The 22853-nt window shown below is 43.5% G+C and overlaps 1 protein-coding gene across 1 annotated transcript in view; it reads left to right on the top strand.

Moving 5' to 3' along the window:
* The first annotated feature begins 1198 nt into the window (after positions 1 to 1198).
* LOC132399989 (syntenin-1-like) overlaps positions 1199 to 22853 on the top strand; it is a 33077-nt gene continuing 11422 nt past the window's right edge. The window contains exons 1-5 of the mRNA XM_059981006.1: positions 1199 to 1349; positions 15078 to 15142; positions 16560 to 16629; positions 18939 to 19042; positions 21946 to 22104. Coding sequence (XP_059836989.1) covers positions 15092 to 15142; positions 16560 to 16629; positions 18939 to 19042; positions 21946 to 22104 — 384 coding nt within the window. The 5' untranslated portion in view covers positions 1199 to 1349; positions 15078 to 15091. The remainder of the gene's footprint in view (positions 1350 to 15077; positions 15143 to 16559; positions 16630 to 18938; positions 19043 to 21945; positions 22105 to 22853) is intronic.

Consider the following 22853-nt stretch of genomic DNA (forward strand, 5'->3'; position numbering starts at 1 on the left):
TGCTTTGATTGCCTGTCAGTCTTTGTTAATGTATCGCTTTATGTAAATTCTACCGCATTTCTTTATTTTCCTGTAAATACCCGCCAGAAAATGAATCTCATGGCAGTATATGGTAACATACGCACTTCGATAATACATCGAAATACATCGGTAATACTCGACCGACCGATGTTACAACCCAAGAGATTTCTTTATAAACCTCACATCGTCCGTCTCTCTCCTTTAAGATTCCCCTTGGAACTCAGAATTCTGACCAACTCTTGTTCCGTTTGTTAATTCTGCAAGATGCTGGTTATACTAAGGGAGGGAAAACCTCCTAATGTTAGGCTAGAAACCCGCCCGTCCCAATCCTTCCGAACTTCCCCCAGAATAAATTACAGGGGATTAAATTAAATTCAAGCAGAAATGCCCAGTGGCCAAAATGCTCCTGACCTGCTGAGTTCCTCCAGCATTTTGTGTGTTGCTGGGATTTCCAGCACCTGCAGATTTTCTCTTGCCCGTTCTGACACATGTCCGTGGCCTCTCTTGTGTCACGAACAGGCCGCCCTCATGGTGGAGGAGCAACGCTTTATATTTCGCCTGGGTAGCCTCCGACTGACGGCATTAAAATCGAGTTATCCTTCCAGTAAAAACAATCTCCCCCCACCCCCAGTTCTCCTATTCCCCGCTCTGGCCTATGTGCGTGGAATGGGCTGCCGACGGCGGAAACAATAGGGTCTTTTAAGAGACTCCTGGATGGATACATGGAGCTTAGAAAAATAGAGGGCTATGGGTAAGCCTAGGTAGTTCTAAGGTAAGGAAACGTTCGGCACAGGTTTGTGGGCCGAAGGGCCTGTATTGTGTTATAGGCTTTCTATGTTTCTATCTACTTTCACTTGTCTGTCACCACCTCCTCCACTTTTTCCTGTGGTCCACTCTATCAGATTCCTTCCTCGCCAACTCTTCACCTTTCCTACCCACCTAGCTTCACCTATCACCTTCTAGCTATCCTCCTTCCCCTCCGCTAACCTTTTCATTCTGGCGTCTCCCACCTCCTTTCCAATCCTAAAGAAGGGTTTTGGATCAAAACGTCGACTGTTTATTCATTTCCACGGATGCTACCTGACCTGTTGAGTTCCTCCAGCATTTTGTGTGCCTGTTGCTTTTACAGATTTTTCTTGTTTATAAATTACAGAGGGATCCGCCCCAAACAATCCCAGAACCTGCCTCTCGTTAGTTTTCTTCCTGTTTCCTGCTCGCAGTATTTGGCCATTTGCGGCTGATTAACAGGACGTTTCAATTCGTATTCAGTAGCTCAGACAGAATCCGAAAAAGTACCGTGAGTGAAAGCTACGACACTGCTCTCAGAGGTGAGTGAACATTCTTCCGCTATCACAAATCGACCTTGTCGAATTTCCTTTTGCAATGTCCTGTCCAAACTTGGTTTAAATTGGGACGGAAGTTTAAACTTTTAAGAGTATTTGACACACCCACGAAACACATTTATAAAAGCAATTCATCTAAGGAATCTGGATGTAAACTAGTTTTAAAAGTATGTTTTTTGAATGAGTCATTTATTAATATTTATTCAGGGCGTGCGCTTTTCCCTCAAAGACACTTCCCAGCACAACTGGCCTATTATCAATTCCTTGGAAAATCCTCTTATGGTTCAATAATAACAGCCAATCTTTTCCACCCGCATCTCCCAGCCGCCCACAATAGCCTAACCTTTTCAGTTGTTCGCAATTTCTCCCACCACCCATTCTCTCTTTTCCCATTCTGGTGCCCTCCGTCTTCCCTTTCCCCCACGGTGCGTGCTCCTCTTTGTTTTTTTTCGCGTGTTGGGTGTTTGATGTTTTCTTGAATGGGTTCCAATGTGTTCCTTCGTTTTGTAGCCTGACCAATCTCAAGCGTTGTATTCTATATATACAACTTCACAATGTTTGTTGAATCTTTGATTTCTCTCCTATCAGATTCCTTCTCCAGTCCTTTACCTCTTCCACCTATCACTTCCCAGTTTCTTTCTTCATCCCCGCCCTTCACCTGGTTTAACCTCTCACCTGCCAGTTTATACTCCTTCCCTTCCTCCACCCTCCTTAACCCCTTGCCTGATTTAACACCTTACCTGCTAGCTCATACTCCTTCACCTACCTCCACCCTCTTTATTGTGGCTTCTTCCCCCTTCCCATCCAATCCTGATGAAGGGTCTTGGCCCAAAACATCGACTGTTTGTTCCTCTAGGACTTTTGTGTGTGTTGCTCTGGAATTCCAGCATCTGCAGAATCTCTTGTGGATATCACCTGTTCGTCCCTCTTTAGTAAAAAAATCCAATTGACCCATTGAATAAAAAAAAGTTGTATGTGTGTACACACACATCCTAATTCAACATATGATGTCATACACTCTTCCCTCCCATGTTAGATCATAGAACATTACAGCACAGTACAGGCTCTCTGGTTCACAATGTTGTGCTGACCTTTTAATTTACTCTGAGATCTAACCCTTCCCTCCAACATGGCCCCCCATTTTTCTATCTGCCGTTTGCCTATCTAAGAATTTCTTAAATGCCCCTAACATATCTCCCTCTACAACCACCTTGGCAGGGTATTCCATGCACCCACCATTTTGTTTTGTTTTTTAAAAGCCTACATCAGGCATTCCCCCCCCCCTTTACCTTCCTCCAATCATCTTCAAATTATCCCCCCCCCCCCGCCATTGGCCATTTCCACCCTGGGAAGAAAGTTATCCTTTTGTACACCTACCAAGTCACCTCCCATCTTTCACTTCAGAGAGAAAATCCCTAGTTTGTTCAACCTTTTTTAACTATGTACTGTAACAGCAGTTATGGTCGAAATGACAATAAAAAGTGGCATGACATGACTTAACAACTTTTGTTACAAGACGTGCTCTGCATCCTTCCTATAAGGAGGCAACCAGAACTGAAGACGATATTCCAATATATTCCAATTGTGGTCTGACTGGGGTTTTATAGAGCTGTGCTTTTGAACTCAATACCCTGACTAATGAAGACCAATATACTATACATAATTCTAACCCCCCCCCCCCCCATCAACTTGCACGGCAACTTTGTAGCAGGTGTATTGAACTGCAGTACCCCATCTCCTGGGCAAGACCACTGATTGATTTAGAGAAACAGGCCCTTCCAGCCCTTTGAGTCACACCACCCACCAACCCATCAATTTAGCCTTGGCCTAATCAGAAGACTATTTACAATGAATAATGAACTGATTAACTGCTACGTCTTTTGACCGTGGGAGGAAACAGAGCACCTAGATAAAACCTATGTGCCCACAGGAAGGAATGTAGAAACTTGCTTACAGAGGACGTCAGAATTTAAATCTGAACCTCCATGCTCAGAGCTGCAAGTCCATTGCAATATGCTACTACAGAGCCCTAAACTGAGTTTGGACTGAAGTCAAATCTAAATATTTACTTTGAACATTGGCTCTCTGCATCAAAAGGAAGATCGGAAATAGCTCATTATTTGTAATAGGAATTTGATCATCACCGGTGTGCAGTGAAGGGGGAAATGACCTAAACCTGCTTATCAGGAGCAACACACACAAAGTGCTGGAGGAACTCAGCAGGTCAGGCAGCATCTTTAGAAAAGAGTAAACAGTTGGTGTTTTAACCAGAGAACATTACAGCACAGTACAGGCCCTCCATGTTGTGCCGACCCATATAATCCTTTTTTTAAAAAAAAGTACTAAACCCACACTACCCCATAACCTTCCAGTTTTCTTTCATCCATGTGCCTGTCCAAGAGGCTCTTAAATACCCCTAATGTTTTAGCCTCCACCACCATCCCTGGCAAGTCATTCCAGGCACTCACAACCCTCTGTGTAAAAAATTTACCCCTGATGTCTCTCCTAAACTCCCCTCCCTTAATTTTGTACCTATACCCTCTGGTGTTTGCTATTGGTGCCCTGGGAAACAGGTACTGACTATCCACACTATCTATGCCTCTCATAATCTTGTAGGCCTCTATCAAGTCCCCTCTCATTCTTCTACGCTCCAAAGAGAAAAGTCCCAGCTCTGCTAACCTTGTTTCATATGACTTGTTCTCCAAACCAGGCAACATCCTGGTAAATCTCCTCCACACCCTCTCCATAGCTTCCACATCCTTCCTATAACGAGGTGACCAGAATTGAACACAATATCTAAGTGCAGTCTCACCAGAGATTTGTAGGGTTGCAACGTGACCTCTCTACACTTGAACTCAATCCCCGTTAATGAAGCCTAGCATCCCATAGGCCTTCTTAACTACCCTATCAACCTGTGCAGCGACCTGGAGTGATGTATGGATTTGAACCCCAAGGTCCCTTTGTTCATCCACACTCTTAAGTAACTGACCATTAATCCTGTACTCAGTCTTCTGGTTTGTCCTTCCAAAATGTGTCACCTCACACTTACCAGATTGTACTCCATACTTTTGGGCTGATTTCCTTCTTCAGGAGTGAAAGGAAAGATGGGGGGAGGGGGAGGTGCCTGAATAAAAAGTTGAGGAGGGGTGGTGGAAGAGGCTGGCTGGAAGGTCATAGGTGAAGCCAGATGGATGGGAAAGGTCAAGGGCTGAAGAAGAATGAATCTGATGTGAGAAGAGAGTGACAATAGGAGAGAGGGAAGGAGGGTACCCAAGGGGAAATAATTGGCAGGTGAGAAGAAGTAAAAGGTCAGAGTGGGGAATAGAGGCTGGGGGAGGGGCAATTTTGATCACCGGAGAAATCAATATTTACACCATCAGGTGGGAGGGTACCCAGATGGAATAAAAGGTGTTGCAAATCCACCTTAAGGGTGGCCTCATCAGAATGAGAATGGGAATTAAAATGTCTGGCCACTGGGAAGTCCTGCTGGTGGCAGATGGTGCTCCGCAACTTTCACCATCTCGAGAGAACCCTACCACTAAACATATCTGTACCCCCACCCTCTGCTTTCTGCAGGGATCGCTCCCTCTGTGATTTCATTCGTTCCTCCCCACTCATTTCCCTGCAAGCAGCCTGTGCCGCACTGCCCACACACCTCCCTCACCTGCATTCAATGCCCCAATCCATCCTTCCAGGTGAGTCAGCACTTCACCTGCGAATCTGCTCCCAATACGGCCTCTACCTCGGTGAGATCTGTCATAAATTGGGGGCTACTTCATGGAACACCTCTCCACCTCCCACCACAAGTGGGACTTCCCAGTGGCCAAGCAATTTAATTCCGATTTCCATTCCCATTCTGCCATGTCGGTCCAAGGGCTCCTCTTGTGCTCTCCAACCTGATGATACGAATATCGATTTCTCTTTCCAGTTAACAAAATTTCTGCTCTCCACTTCTATTCCCTGCTCTGATCTTTTATTTCTCACTTTCCCTCTGAGTCCCCTCCCCCTTCCACTATTGTGCACTCTCCCCTCTTAACAGATTCTTTCTTCTCCAGCCCTTGAGCATTCCCTCCCACCTGGCTTCACCTATGTACTTCCAGCTAACCTCTTACCCACCTCCCCGCCCACCTTTTAATTCAGGCATCTTCCCTCTGCCCTCCCCTTTTCCCACAGTCCTTGGGAAGGGTCTTGGCCCAAAACATCAAATGTTTACTCTTTAACATAGATGCTGCCTGACCTGCTGAGTTCCTCCAGCATTTTGTGTGTGTTGCAGATTTTCTTGTGAATATTTCATCAGTCATGCAGTAGGTGGAAAATTACCTACTTTCCCTAAATTTGACTATAGATTTCCGGGAAGAAGAAAGTGTAAGTAAATTTGCCGTGACGTAGCAATGATTGTGTAAAAGTTGAGGTAAGACAGTTATAACCATATAACAATCACAGCATGGAAACAGGCCATCTTGGCCCTCCTAGTCCGTGCCGAACTCTTAATCTCACCTAGTCCCACCTACCCGCACTCAGCCCATAACCCTCCACTCCTTTCCTGTCCATATACCTATCCAATTTTACCTTAAATGACACAACTGAACTGGCCTCTACTACTTCTACAGGAAGCTCATTCCACACAGCTATCACTCTCTGAGTAAAGAAATACCCCCTCATGTTTCCCTTAAACTTCTGCCCCCTAACTCTCAAATCATGTCCTCTCATTTGAATCTCCCCTGGGGCAGTTGTAGTCAAGTGAGACCCTCTGCTTGCTTCAGACGAGATACACTCTGTAGTGAGATTTTTCCAGAAAAGTCTTCCTAAAACATAATGTCCCTTTACACAATGGGGACCGGAGCCAGATGAGGTAAGAGTAATGGAAGAATGTGATTGTCTTTACTAACTTCAAAATATCATTGTCTGTCCCTTCCAAGTTTCCATTGACTTTAACACCTCTATTGTGAATGGTGGTTGATCCTGCAAGTAAGGAACTCTGTGACTGACAAGCTAATTCTGTATAAGAATAGCAGTTTTCTTTTCAGACCTCAGAGCAGTATGGTGACAGGGCCATGCTGTTGTCCTCGTGCACAAGTCAATTAAAAAGAATGTTTGAGTCGTAAGAGTGCGAGTGTTCTGGGCCCAGTTATTTTACTTATTGTCAGCGATGACGGTTACTTCGACAGTTGTCAGAGCTGACAAATTAACTGTGTAGTTCATTTTTTGCTGTGGTGCAGAGGGATAAATATCATCCTTCCAAATCTCAGTCTGTGTTAGTGGCTGTCATTGTTATTCTTATTTGCATATATTGTCGTCTTTTGCATATTGGTTGTTTGTCGGTCTTTGTTAATATATATAGTTTTATGTGTAGCTCCATCATGGGCACTAGCCTCCCTACCATTGAGGATGTCTTCAAAATGAGATGTCTTAAAAAGGCAACATCCATTATTAAGGACCCCAAACTCAAAAAGTTGTGAGTTCAAGTTTATTGTCATCTGACTGTACGTACGTACATACAACCAAATGAAACAATGTTCCTCTGGACCACAGTGCACCCTCAAAACATGTATCTCACACAGCACATAGAATGAAACATTACCACAAATAAGTTAATAAAAATAATTCAAAATGCATGTGAAGTGTACGGCACAGGTTAACAGTACAGTGAACAGTAAACGGCTCACTGTCCTGTTGACCAGACCTCAGTGGTGGCAGGGTATTCATTAGTCTGGCAGCTTGGGGGAAGAAGCTGTTGCCCAGTCTGGCAGTACTAGCCCTGATGCTCCTGTACCTCCTTCCTGACAGTAGTGGGTCAAAGAGACTGTGGGACAGCACTAGGGATCTTCAACAGTGCTTCGTCTACAACACTACCAGTAAATGTCACAAATAGATGGAAGGAAGATCCTCTCAGCAGTCTTTACTATCTTCCTTAGGATGTTGCGATCTGATACCCTGCAGCTTCCGTACCACACGATGATGCTCCTGTAGAAATTCATTAGATTGGGGCAGGAGGGTCTTGCATGCCTCAATCTCCTCAGAAAATGTGCCTTCTTAACTAATAAGGTAGTGTTGTGGGTCCGGGTTAGGTCACCTGTTGTGTGCACACCAAGGAACTTTGTGTCTTTCACTCTCTTCACGGTAGAGCCATTAATATGCAATGGAGAGTGGTTGACCTACACCTTCCTGAAGTCCACAATCATCTCTTTTGTCTTGTCCACCTTGAGACTCAGGTTGTTGGCCTTGCATCCTTTGACAGGCCTCCCTACCTCCTCTCTGTATGTTGACTCACCATTGTTGCCAAGGAGGTTAACCACTGTGGCAGACTCGATGGGGTTTGAGTAGGATCTGGAAGTGTGGTTGTGAGAGCGACGTGCCCTCTTTTCATTACTAACATTGAGGAGGAGGTACAGGAGCCTGAGGACATAAATCCAATATTTCAGGGGCATTTTTCCCCCCTCTATCCTGAGATTTCTGAATGGACAATGAACACAGCCTCACTATTGCTTTCTTTTTGCACAAATTATTTAATTTTGAACATATATTTCTTATTGTAATTTATAGTATATATTTATCTATTGCATTGTACTGCTACTGCAAAACAACAGATTTCACAACATATATCAGTGATAGCAAACCTGATTCAGATTCTGAGTTTTTCATAAAATTGTATTGTATTTTTTCCTGTAAGTGTCTGCAAGAAAATAAATCTCAGGGCAGTGTACGGTAACACATATTTACTTTGATAATAAACATACTTGGACCAGGCATTTCCCCTAAGTACTCTGATCTTTTCAACACTCCACATTCCCCAAGATGTGTCAGCAGGTTAACCGGGACTGGAATTGGTTTATTATTATCACAGGAGAAGCTTGTCTTGCCAACTGCCCCTAATCTGTACCTTGCATGTTATACATACAGATAATTTCATCATATCAGTGCATTGAGGTTAGTACAAGGGGAAACTAACAAAATGCAGAACAAAGTGTTACAGTTACAGAAAGTTTAGTGCAGGCAGACAAGATGCAAGGCTGTAACAAGATTCAAGATTATTTGTAATGTGTACATCAAATTATAAAGTGAAATGCACCCAGGAGGTAGATTGTGAGGTCAGGAGTCATTCAGTAGTCTAATAACTGTGAGATGGAAGCTGACCTTTGTGGTACGTGCTTTCAGGCTTTTATTCTTATTGATGATCAATGCAGTGGACCCCCATCACCGAGGATATACCCCTTTCTCATTGCTACCATCAGGGAGAAGGTACAGGAGCCTGAAGACACACACTCAATGTTTCAGGAACAGCTTCTTCCCCTCCGCCATCAGATTTCTGAATGGACAATAACTCAAATAATTTTTTATTTTTTGCTCTCTTTTTGCAATAATTTAATTTGTTAAATATACATTTCTTTTGCTCGTTATGTGCTGTGTTGGATGATGTATGTGTTTGTGGTCTTTCTATGACCATGATTGTACTTGGCAAATTTTTCTACAGAAGTGGTTTGCCATTGCCTCCTTCTGGGCAGTGTCTTTACAAGATGGGTGACCCCAGTCATTCTCAATACCCCTCAGAGATTGTCTGCCTGGTGTCAGTGGTCACATAACCAGGATTTGTGATTTGCACCAGCTGCTCAGACAGCCATCCACCACCTGCTCCCTTGGTTTTATGTGACCCTGATGGGGGCTAAGCAGGTGCTACACCTTGCCCAAATGTAACCTGCAGGCTAATGGAGGAAGGAGTGCTTTACAACTCATTTGGTAGAGACATATCTCCACCCAATATAAACACTATATATTCTTATTGAAATATTTTGTTTTATTATGTATTGCACTATACTGCTCCAACAAGGCGCTCCTTCCCACTGCTAGCCTGCGGTTCACCCTTGGGCAAGGTGTAGTACCTGTTAGCCCCTGATCAGGGTCACATGAAGCCTGGGAGCAGGTGAGAAAGAATAGGTTTACAGGGAGATGAGTGAGTCATTGGATCCATCAGACAATCTCAGATCTAATGTTGGACAGTGTGGTAGCATAGCGCTTTACAGAACCAGCGATCTTGTGATTAGAGTTCAATTCCCACTGCTGTCTGTACAGGTTTCCTCTGGGTGCTTCAGTTTGCTCCCACATTCCAAAGATGTACAGGTTAAGGTCGGTAAGTGGGGGGCATGTTATGGAGACACTTGTGAGCTGCCCCCAGCAAGTCCTCAGACTGTGCTGGTCATTGTTGCAAAATGATGCATTTCACTGTGTGTTTCAAAGTACATGACAAATAAAGCTAAACTCTTTGAATCTCTGTAAATGAACCACTAAACGTCCTTTTACATTGAGATTCCTCATAAGAGGAAGCATATGTTAGATATAAGAAGCAAGAAATAGGAGGGGCTCATGAGAAATATAGGGTAGCCAGGAAGGAGCTAAAGAAAGGACTTAGGAGAGCTCGAAGGGGGCATGAGAAGGCCTTGACATGTAGGATTAAGGAGAACCCCAAGGCATTCTATGCGTATGTGAAGAACAGGAGGATGACAAGAACAAAGGTGGGACCGTTAAAGGATAAAGAGGGCAACATGTGCCTGGAGGCGGAGGAGATTGTGGAGGTCCTAAATGAATACTTTGCTACAGTATTCACAAGTGAAAAGGATCTTGATCAGGGTGAGGTCGAAGTAGAGCAGGCCTGTGTGCTGGACGATGTGGAGATTAAGGAAGAAGTGCTGGATCTTCTTAAAAACATCAAGATTGATAAATCCCCAGGGCCAGATATGATACATACCCTAAAGTTGTGGGAATTGAGAAAAGAGATCGCTGGAGCATTAGCTATGATCTTTGAATCCTTTTGGCTACAGGGGAAGTGCTGGAGGACTGGAGAATGGCAAATATAGTTCCCTTGTTTAGAAAAGGTAATAGGGAGAATCCTGGGAACTACAAACCGGTGAGTCTTGCATCAGTGGTCTGCAAAATACTGGAAAGGATTTTTAAGGATAGGATCTATGAGCATTTGGAGAAGTATAGTCTAATCAGGGATAGTCAACATGGCTTTGTGAAGGGAAGGTCGTGCCTCATGAGCCTGATTGAGTTTTTTGAAGAGGTAACAAAAGAAATCGATGAGGGTAGGGTAATGGACTTTAGCAAGGCATTTGACAAGGTCCCTCATGAGAGACTCATCCAGAAAGTCATGAGGCATGAGATAAGTGGAACTTTGGCTGTTTGGATAAAAAAAAAATTGGCTTAAAGGAAGAAAGCAGAGGGTAGTTATGGAAGGAAAGTATTCTGCCTGGAGGTCGGTGACTAGTGGAGTGCTGCAGGGATCTGTCCCGGGACCCCTACTATTTGTGATTTTTATAAATAACCTGGATGTAGAGGCGGAAGGATAGGTAAGTAAGTTTGCAAATTACATGAAGATGGGAGGAGTTGTGGATGGAGCTGCAGGTTAGTGAAAGTTACAAGAGGATATAGACAGGCTGCAGAGTTGGGCAGAAAAATGGCAGATGAAGTTCAATCTGTTTAAGTGTGAGGTGATGCATTTTGGAAGGACAAACCAGAAGACTGAGTACAGGATTAAAGGTTGGTTATTTAAGAGTGTGGATGAACTTGGGGCTCAAATCTATACATCCCTCAAGGTCGCTGCACTGGTTGATAGGATAGTTAAGAAGGCCTATGGGATGCTAGGCCTCATTAACAGGGGGATTGAGTTCAAGAGTAGAGAGGTCATGTTGCAATCTACAAATCTCTGGTGAGACCACACTTAGAGTATTGTGTTCAATTCTGGTCACCTCATTATAGGAAGGATGTGGAAGCTATAGAGAGGGTGCAGAGGAGATTTACCAGGATGTTGCCTGGTTTGGAGAACAAGTCATATGAAGCGAGGTTAGCAGAGCTGGGACTTTTCTCTTTGGAGCGTAGAAGGATGAGAGGGGACTTGATAGAGGTCTACAAGGTTATGAGAGGCACAGATAGGGTGAATAGTCAGTACCGTTACGAACCCCGTAACTGGGTATCTTACCAACAAAGATAGAAGTGTCCGTTGGAGTCTGGTGATACTATTTTCAACAATATTTATTAGTAAAAATACACAAAAATAATATCAATGCAAATATACAGATAATATACATCATCAATACTAAACCTAAAAGTGTGGGTATAATAATAATCAATAAGAAATAAGCTCTATTGTTGTCTAGGGGATAATGAATTGTCAGATGGAAATATAAAGTTCAGTTCAGTTCATGCAGGCTGTGGTAGTTGTTGGTCACGGTGTTTCAATTGTTGGGGGGGGAGAGAGAAAGAGAGAAGTAACAGCTATTGACTTGCCAACTTTCCTTTACGATCTTGATCCATCGATGCGTTGTTGTTGTGGCCATTCACGTATGACCCCTCCATCCTTTAGCTAGACCGTTCCGTGGTGGACTTGTCACCCAGGCAAGGGTGGACACACACACAAGCCCCCACTGGTCTCGTAGCGTCTCTCCTGGTGCGTCTGAGGGGTGTTCCCCAGACCCTACTTTTATTCCCACTCATGGGGTCGCAGGTGTCAATCGGGTTGGGATGATGTAACCGATCAAACCAGCCCACTCTGGTTGCCCCCTGAGGAGTTTCAATGAATAGAACAGTACTCAATAAACAATCCTTCTCCAAGAGACAATAGCAGTAATCAGTGGTTCCGTTCCGCTTTTGTTAGGAGGAGACGTTCCACTTTGTATATCTCTGAGTTGTCTTTCTCTCATTAACTTACATGAACTGTTTATCAATAACAACTGTCTTGGCAGCTTTCCTGTGTCTCTCTCATCTCCCTTGATAACAGCATTGGAATAGTAGTTATTTGCAATTCTCCAAAAAGGGGGGGGGGGCATTGGCGATTCTGTACCCTTCTGCCCATCAGAGTTGTTCATCATTTGTAACAGTACCTGTTTCCCAGGGCACCAATAGCAAACACCAGAGGGCATATGTACAAAATTAAGGGAGGGAAGTTTAGGGGAGACATCAGGGGTAAGTTTTTTACACAGAGGGTTGTGAGTGCCTGGAATGACTTGCCAGGGATGGTGGTGGAGGCTTAAACATTAGGGGTATTTAAGAGCCTCTTGGACAGGCACATGGATGAAAGAAAAAGAGGGTTATGGGGTATGTGGGTTTAGTACTTTTTTTTAAAGGATTATATGGGTTGGCACAACATGGAGTGATGAAGGGCCTGTGCTGTGCTTTCGTGTTCTATGGTTCATCCTCTGCATATTCCCCAGTAGGGAGATTGTAGGATACTGTGTGGAGCAGCGGTCTCCATGTGCAGGTGAGGAATACTGAGGTCACAGGGTGTAACGAAACCACACTGGGGAGGTAATTAAAATACATTTCAGAGTTGATCATATTGATGAGTTCAAAAGCAGGCTTGGATACACACCTTGGCTTCAGGGGTAGAGGGAGGAGCGCACTTAACCTGTTCCAGAGGAAGTGATTGAAAATCAGGTACCACCTAATCATTTGTGGTCAGTAAAAGAGGGATGTTTGGCAAAGTAAATTTATTATCAAAGTACATACATATTACCATAGACAACCCTGAAATTAATTTTCTTTCAGTAAAATAAAGAAATACAATAGAATTTAAAAAGGTTGTACATAAATGAAGACCAACAACCAATGTAAAAAAGACAAAATGTGCAAATAGAGAAAGGACAATACTGAGAACATGAGCTGCAAAGTCTACATTTAGTGACCACTTTATTAGGTACACCTGTTCATTAATGCCAATATCAAATCAGCCAATCATGGCAGCAACTCAATGAATAAAAACATGCAGACGTGGTCTCAGTTGTTGTTCAGACCAAGCAGCATAATGGGGAACAAATGTGATCTAAGTGACTTTGACTGTGGAATGAATGTTGGTGCCAGACAAGGTGGTTTGAGTATCTCAGAAACTGGTGACCTCCTGGGATTTTCACTCACAACGGTCTCTAGAGCTTACAGAGAATGGTGTGGAAAAACAAAACTGAATGCAGTAAGTGGCAGGGTGAAAATGCCTTGTTAATGAGAGAGGTCAGAGAAGAATAGCCAGACTGGTTCAAGCTAACAGGAAGGTGACAGTAACTCAAATAACCAAATATTACAACAGTAGTGTGCAGAAGAGCATCTCTGAATGCACAACACATCAAACCTAATGGCTAGAGGATAATAACTGTTTCTGAACAAGGTGTGGGATCTAAAGCTTTTGTACTTCCTGCCCGTCTGTAGTAGTGAGACCTTGATGATGGCTGCTGCTGTCTTGTGACAGCACTCCATGTAAATGTGCTCATTGGTGGGACGGGCTTTGCCTGTGATGGACTGTGTTGCATCCACCAGTCTCTATAGGCTTTTCTGTTCTTGGGCATTGGATGCTTCCACACCAGACTGTGATTCAATCAGTCGACTACTCTCTGCTGTGCATCTATAGACTGAACAACCATCCACTCATGATTCATTCTTGCCTCAAACCCATTTCAGAATCAGAATCTGGTTTTTATGTATTTAGAAGTCTGATGGCAGAGAGGAAGAAGCTGCTCCTTAAACGTTTCACCTTTCCTCCACAGCCCTTTGAAAACCTTGTTATTGCTGTTGAGGGGGGTAATCTTATAGGCTACAGAATGAAATGGATGAGCTGGTAAATCAGGGAGAGCAACAGAAGACACAATCTAATCCTGATAACTGTGAGATGAAGCATTATGGGGAGCACACCCTTAATGGTCAGGCCTAGGGTGTACTGAGGACAAAAAGGATCTCAGTGTACCAGTCCAAGGACCCCTGAAGGTTGCAGTGTTAGACAAGGTGGTGACAGAGCAGACTGAATGTTCTCTGGATGCAACATAGCAACAAGGTCTCAGTACCACTTCTCAGAACATTAGGCAGAAGCAAAGCTGGAATAACATGTGCTGTTCTGACCATCACTTCTTGGGAAGGAAATGAAGGCAGCGGATAGGGTGCTGAGGAGATTCTCCAGGATAGAATGTGTCAGTTATGGGGAGAGATTGGATAGGCTGGGCCTGTTTTCCTTACAGAAAAGCTGGCTGAGTGGGACACACACACAGACTAATGCTAGAGGAACTCAGCAGATCAGGCTGAATCTCTTGAGCGGAATTTTTAGGCTGAAACCATTCGTCAGGACTAGATTGGAAGTGGGAATCAGCCAGAATAAGAAGGTGGAGGGGAGAGGAAGGAGTCCAAACTGGCAGGTGATAGGTGAGGAGGAAGGTGGGTGGATGGAAGAGATGAGGTGAAGTGAGAAGCTGTGAGGTGATGAACAGAAACAATAAAGGGCTGAAGCAGAAGGAATCTGATGGGAGAGGAAAGTGGACCATGGGAGAAAGGGAAGGAGGAGGGGCACCAGAGGCAGGTGAGTGGGAAACCAGAATGGGGAATGGAAAAGGAGGGAAGGGGGAAGGATCCAAAGTCCAGATAAAGGGACTCAACCCAAAACATCAACTGATCATAGGTGCTGCCTGACCTGCTGAGTTCCTCCAGCATTTTGTGTGTGTTGCTCTGGATTTCCAGCATCTACAGAATCCCTTGTGCCTTTTTAAATGACCAGCTGTCATTCTGTAGATCACAGCTCTCCCAGTTCTCCAGGTTTATTATCACTGACACATGTTATGAAATTTGTAGTTTTGTGGCAGCAATATGAAGAAATACATAAAAACAATTACTATATGTTACAATACGAAGTATGTAACTGTAACTATGGTATATGGATCTGTAGTTGATGACTCTGTCCACTTTTACCTACAGGTTGGGACCACAAGATGGCTCTGTATCCATCACTAGAGGACCTCAAGGTCTCCAAAATAATGCAGGTCAGTGCAGACAATGTTTGTGTTATTGTGAAATTGAGTTGTTCATCCTTAGAATGGTAGCTATGATAAACTAACTTGTCAGCAAGGGCTCTGAGTGGGTGAGTTCCACATATGAAATTGTGGATTCTGATTAAATGGGACACATTGGGCCAAGTACATTTTGGTCCAATTAAGTGCCTGTCCCAATTAGCCGAAGTTTCATGGAAATAATTTAAAGGGTATAAGAAAGATGAGCTACCATTTAAATGCAATAAATACACAATTCATTACTCTATTAAATGAAATACAGAACAAATTAGAACTCTATCAATACCACGACAATACTATAAAACCGTGTATTAGTTCCTAATAGTTATTGGTGGAGGAATTCATCCAGTGTATGCTGCCTTGATCTTTTGATTGACTGTAAATGAACAAAATCAATGCAGTCACATCATGTAGGTAATGGACTGCCTTCATAAAATGTTAACAATGATTGCATCTTCCAAATCTTCATTTTCATTATAACATTAAAGATGATGGTCAATACCTTAATTCTTCATTGTTCTTAATCTGTTGAACTGGTGAAATTGTTTCATTTTTACTCTTGGTCATTTCTCCAAGCCTGAATGCTTGAAACCACAGTGAGCAAAACAGTGCTGAATTGTCTTCATGTTTACTTCTCACCAACTATCAGTAACAAAATCACTGCTTTTGAACAGAAGTACACACCTCTGATGATATTTAAAGAATGTCTGTTCTAAGCACAGTGTATTGTCTAGCTACAAGTGCATGTGACTAACACTAGTTAGAAACTGTACAGCAACTGCTTCCTGTCCCAACTAAGGAAAGGGAATCCTGGCTATTTTCCCAATTAGTTTTTGTTCTTTGGGAGGTGTCCCACTGCGCTAATGAACCAATGGCCCAATTAACTGGAATCCACTATATATTTGAAGTATTATACGTAGATACATCACAGCCACAAGAAATTGCTATATTGAGAGCACAACTCATGAAAACCAGTCTTCTCTCTGTTTACACTTCCCATACTGTGCCACAACACAAACTTTGCAACCATATTAACAAAATATAAAATAGCCCTAATAGTCCATAAAAAACCTAAAATATTAATGGTCCCCTGAAGGATAGTAAGGGTAATCCATGAAATAACATCTTTGTGCATCCTTTTAATGCAGAGGAAGTCTAACATTGTTTAATTTTCCAAAAACCTGGAACCTCTCACACCAATACTAAAGCCGTAAACTTAAAATACATAGAAACTGACAGAAACAAAATGGGAACCAGAATGAGGCAACTTGTCATTTAAACAAAAGCTGGAGTGGGAATGAGTTGGGGGAGATTTTATTCCTGCATCTGGATGACGCTGCCTGTTTGTTGTACATGCAACACTGATCTTTTTAAAATTTAATTTCCTCAGGATCAGTCCACTATTGTGGCCAACCAGGCCTCGCCCGCCATCGAAGCCAAAGCCTTGCACGATGGAGATGGTGAGTTCCAGATACCTGTCTACACACTGCCGGCTCCTTTTGGCATCCATGCAATCCCACTACCCCAAGCAGTCTCAAGATTTGGCTTCTCATTGGTGAACCAGACCCTGGTTCGACCACAGCATCTGCACCTTCACCATTGACTTTGGCCTCCCCTGTGTGTCTGTAACTCCTCCAGCCTCTGTGCACCACTCAGTCTGTGTGGTAGTGCTGACAATTCAGAACGCTGAGAGAGTGCTGGCTGCAAAGTGAGGGCGGAAGCGGATAAGCACGAAGAATCAGCTGGGCCACCTCTTCCCTCCACTCTCCATGTTGTCACTTGTTTAGGAAGTAGAGGTCATTGGATAATGAGGTGGATTTTCAAAGCTTGCAGGGAGATTTATGCCGGTTAGAAGAATGGGCTGAACGTTGGCAGATGGAGTTTAATGCTGAGAAGTGTGAGGTTCTACATTTTGGCAGGAATAATCCAAATAGAACATACAGAGTAAATGGTAGGGCATTGAGGAATGCAGAGGAACAGAGAGATCTAGGAATAACTGTGCATAGTTCCCTGAAAGTGGAGTCTCATGTAGATAGGGTGGTGAAGAGGGCTTTTGGAACACTGGCCTTTATAAATCAAAGCATTGAGTACAGAAGTTGGGATGTAATGCTAAAGTTGTACAAGGCATTGGTAAGGCCGAATTTGGAATATTGTGTGCAGTTCTGGTCACCGAATTATAGGAAAGATATCAATAAATTAGAGAGAGTGCAGAGACGATTTACTAGGATGTTACCTGGCTTTCAGCAATTAAGTTACAGAGAAAGGTTGAACAAGTTAGGTCTCTATTCATTGGAGCGTAGAAGGTTGAGGGGGGATTTGATTGAGGTATTTAAAATTTTGAGAGGGATAGATAGAGTTTACGTGAACAGGCTGTTTCCATTGAGAGTAGGGGAGATTCAAACTAGAGGACATGATTTGAGAGTTAGGGGGCAGAAGTTTAAGGGAAACATGAGGGGGTATTTCTTTACTCAAAGAGTGATAGCTGTGTGGAATGAGCTTCCTGTAGAAGTAGTAGAGGCCAGTTCAGTTGTGTCATTTAAGGTAAAATTGGATAGGTATATGGACAGGAAAGGAGTGGAGGGTTATGGGCTGAGTGCGGGTAGGTGGGACTAGGTGAGATTAAGAGTTCGGCACGGACTAGGAGGGCCAAGATGGCCTGTTTCCGTGCTGTGATTGTTATATGGTTATATGGTTATAGAGGTCAGGAATCGCTCTTGGTAGAAAGTGGACATTTTGTATGTCACTAATCAGCCATGGAAACATTAGCAAACAAAAACCGGTACAGTAGCTGCTGCAAATCACAAAGAAAAACAGGAAATGCTGGAAATAACAAGTTAGGCAGCAGCTGTGCAGAGAGAAGCAGAACTGAAGGGGGGGGGGTTAAGTCGCAGGGTGGTGGCTCAAGATGGAGGAGCTGGTCAGAATCAAACTCTTGAGTTACTCAGAGTATAACTCTATAACATGGGGAAAACTGGACAAACACAAGAGATGTTGGAAACCCAGTACAACACACACAAAATGCTGGAGCAACTCAGCAGGTCAGGGAGCATCTAGGGAAATAAATGAACTGTCGATGTTTCAAGCTGAGACCTTTCATCAGGACTGGAAAGGAAGGGGGAAGATGCCACAATAAGAATGTGGGTGGGGGGGGAAGGGAGTTGAAGTAAGAAGCTGGGACAGGTGGAAAAGAGGACTGAGTAAAGGAATCTGATAGGAGAGGAGAGTGGGCCATGGGAGAAAGAGGGGCACCAGGGGAGGTGATGGGCAGCTGAGGAGAAGCGGTAAGAGGTAGAGTGAGGAATGAAGAAGAGGAAAGGGTACGGGGGAAAATGCCGCATGCTGAATGTTGGAGAAATCAATGTTCGCGCCATTGGGCTGGAGGCTACCTAGATGGAGTATGAGTGTTGCTCCTCCACTTGAAAGTGGCCTCATCATGGCAGAAGCAATGGCTATGGACTGACATGTCAGAACAGGAATGGAGATAGGAATTAAAATGGTTAGCCACCAGGAAATCTTGATTTTTGTGGATAGATTGGATGGCTGAGTTTATATTTCATGGAGGAGTGGTGGTTTAAGTGTGAAGGTTATGGGGAGTAGAGTTGGTTGAGGGACTAGTGTAGGAACTTTGTAGTTCTGTTTTCATTAGTAGAAGGGTCAAAAGCCAGGCAGCAGACAACACTTCACAGTGACAAGGAGCACTGATTCTCATTGCTAACATTCTCCACAACAGGGTCAGAGTTTCTGACTGGTGTTTCTCCTCCTCATTCAGGTCTGTACCCAGATCTCCAGGAACTGGGCAGCTACATGGGCCTCGATCTGAGCAGTGAGAAGCTGCAGCAAGACTTCTCCCTGGTGCCTGTCTCCGAGTCTGGGGTAAGCATCTGATAGGGCTGGGGCAGTCGAGTGAACATAGAACAGTAAAGCACAGGAACAGACCCTCAGCCCATCGTGATATACACAATGCCTGTATCCCTCCATTTCCTGCATGTTCATGTGCATACCTAAGAGCCTCTTGAAAACCTCTATCCTATTCAATTTTCAATGCATGCCTTCTGCTATTAGATGTTCCAGTTTTGGGGAAAAGTTATTAATTCTGTACTCAATGTTTCTCATAATCTTAAAAAGACTCTTATTAGATCTTTCCGCAGCCTTCACCCTCCACAAGAAACAACCCATTTGCCACCCTCTCCTTATAGCTCATGCCCTCTAATCCAGGCAGCAACCTGATGAATCTCTTCAGCACCCTCCCAAAGCCTCTGAGTCCACTCTGCTGTTTCATCATGGCTGATCCCATACTTCATTCAACCCCATACACCTACCCTCTCACCTTGATACCCCGACCGATCAGGAATCTATTAACTTCCACTTCAAATATACACACGGACCTGGCCTCAACCACAGTCTGTGGCAGAGCATTCCACAGATTCACCACTCTCTGGCTAAAAAAAAATCCTCCTTACCTCTATTCTAAAAGGTCACCGCTCAATTTTGAGGCTGAGTCCTCTAGTTCTGGATACCCCCACCAGAGGAAATATCTTTTCCACATCCACCTTATCTAGTCCTTTCACCATTCAATAGGTTTCAATGAGATTCTTCTAAGTTCTAATGAGTACAGGCCCAAAGTTACCGAATGCTCCTCATGTGTTAACCCCTTCATACCCAGAATCACCCTCATAAAGCTCCTCTGGACTCTCTCCAATGATAATACATCCTTTCTATAAAGGATGGCCAGAATTGAATGCAATATTCCAGTTATAGCCTAACTAAAGTTTTATGAAGCTGCAATATACACTCTGTGGCCACTTTGTTAGGTACATGAGTACACCTGCTCAATGCAAATATCTGATCAGCCAGTAATGTGGCAGTAACTCAATGCATAAAAGCATGCAGGCATGGTCAAGATGTTGAGTTGTTCAGACCAAATATCAGAAATGTGGAAGAAATGTGATCTAAGTGACTTTGACTGTGAATGCTTGTTGGTGCCAGACAGGGTGGCTTGAGTATCTCAGAAACTGCTGAATCTGGGATTTTCACACACAGCAGTCTCTAGAGTTCAAAGAGAATGGCGCAATCAAAAAACACCCAGTGAGTGGCAGTTCTGAGGATGAAAACGCCTTGTTAATGAGAGAGGGTCAGAGGAGAATGGCCAGACTGGTTGAAGCTGACAGTAACATAAATAACCACGTGATACAACAGTGGTGTGCAGAAGAGCATCTCTGAGTGAACAACAGTCAAGCCTTTATTACTTATACACCTACTTATTGCTTATTTACTTATCATTTTTTATTATTTATTTATGTATTTGCACAGTTTGTTGACTTTTGCACACTGGTTGAATGCCCAAGCCTTTTATTGATTCTATTATTGATTTATTGATATTGCCTGCAAGGAAATGAATCTCAGGGTTATATACAGTGCCATATACAGTATGTACTTTGATAATAAATTTACTTCGAACCTTTAAGTGAACAAGTTGCAGCAGCAGAACACCATGGACGTACACTCAGTGGCCACTTTATTACATAAAATTAATAAAGTTGTCACTGAGTTTAACTTCCCAACTCCTGAACTCAGTGCTTTGACTAATAAAAGGCAAGTGTACCATATGCTTTTTGTCCCACCCTGTCAACCTGTGCAGTCACTCTCAGGGAGATATGGAGTTCAAAGATCCAAAGTACATTTATTATCAAAGTATATGTACAATCCAGAGATTTGTCCTCCCACAGGCAGCCACAAAACAAACAGCATGGAATCTGTTCAAAGCAACCATCAAACACCCAGAATGTGAAAAGAACAAATCACACAAACGGCAGAAAGTGAACAAATAACACACAGAATATCTGTACAGGCCTTTAAATGGTCTAGGAGTGTTCATTGACTGCAGGCCTCAGAGTCAGCCTGCACAAAAACAGCAAAAAGTAACCAGACACATACTTAATATGAACCACAGAGTAAAATCAAGTTCACAGCCAGCAGCTGCACCAATCAAACCTTGCAGCTTGAGGAAGCCTCCTGCACCTTCCTTGAGAGAGGGAGACCAGTCAAACACAGGCAGATAGCACTGAGTACCTGCTTGCCTCCCACTCTTGTCCTCATCGATTTCAATCTCGCTCGACACTTTAATTAGTGAGGAGTGATGGACCCGATCATGGGTTCGCACTCTGCTTCTAGACCACATGCTCGGCTCTCAACCTCACTGAATTTCCCTGGAGACAGGAAAAAGGCTAATTCACTCAGTCGGCCCAAAAACAGCATCAAAGTGTACATTACAGGCTCCAATTGCACACAGTTTAGTACTAGAAGCATATTTAAAAGTGGTAGTTTTGTGAATCATCTGCAGGATATCGCCGGTAGTCACTGGCGCCATGGTGTTAAAGGGTTTAAGGAGTTCTTCCAGTGACCATGTGGATTTCCTCTGGTTTCCTCCCACATTCCAAAGATGTACAGGTTAGGGTTAGTAAGTTGTGAGCCTGCTATGGTGGCGCTAGATGCACAGCAACTCATGCAGTCTGCCTCCAGCATATCCTTGGACAGTGTGGTCAATGTATTTCACTGTATGTTTCAAAGTGACAAATAAAGCTGATCTTCAAAGTGAATTACTAGCAGAGTATATACATATGTCATCATATACAACCTTGAGATTTGTTTTCTTGTGGGCATTCACATAAATAAACCAAAGAAAATAATAACAAAAAGTAAATAAGCAATAAAGGTCACCAACATGAGATGAAATGGGAGATTACATCTACCACATACTTTGTTTCTCTCTGCTGCAGGTTACCGGCAGTCAGCATTCTCTGGGTAACATGGTGGCCCCAGTGTCAGGAAACAGCCTGGGATTCCACCGGGCTGAGATTAAACCTGGTATCCGTGAAGTGATCCTCTGTAAGGACCAGGATGGAAAGGTTGGGCTTCGTCTCCGCTCAATCGACAGGGTAAGTAGCCTTGTCCCAAATGGACTCCAATGTCACATCACACGTGATTCACCAACATAAACAATAGAAAAATACAACAACAATACAAGCCCTTTGGCCCACGATCTTCTGCAGGCTTTTCAACCAACTCTGAAGATCTGTTTCTGATTTCTACGCCTTAAAATTGGACCTTCTCTCCTGTTCCTAGTAACTACCATCTTGAGAGTTTACTTCATGATTTCTGCCAGAATCAGATTTATTATCACTGACATGTCATGAGATTTGTTATTTTGTGCTATAGTTCAGTGCAATACATAAAGTACAAGTTATGTGCCATATTGTATGACATGCGTGATCAAGGTCTTTCCATGACAATGATTGTGCTTGGCAAATTTTTCAACTGAAGTGATTTGCTATTGCCTTCTTCTGGGCAGCGTCTTCACAAATTGAGTGACTCCAGCCATTATCAATACTTTTCAGAGATTGTCTCCCTGGCATCAGTGGTCATGTAACCAGAGAGCAACATAGTGAGGTAGTGTTCGTGAGTTCATGGACCATTCATAAATCTAATGGTGGAGGGGAAGAAGCTGTTCCTAAAATGTTGATTAAGGATCTTCAGGCTCCTGTACCTCCTCCCTGATGGTAGCAATGAGAAGAGTACTGGGTGATGAGTGTCCTTAATGAAGGATGCTGCATTCTTGAAGTATCTGCTTCTGAAGATGTCCTCGATAATGGAGAGGCTAGTGCCTATGATGGAGCTGGCGGGGTTT

Source organism: Hypanus sabinus, chromosome 9 (assembly GCF_030144855.1).
Source record: "Hypanus sabinus isolate sHypSab1 chromosome 9, sHypSab1.hap1, whole genome shotgun sequence".
In the NCBI taxonomy this organism is placed as follows: domain Eukaryota; kingdom Metazoa; phylum Chordata; class Chondrichthyes; order Myliobatiformes; family Dasyatidae; genus Hypanus; species Hypanus sabinus.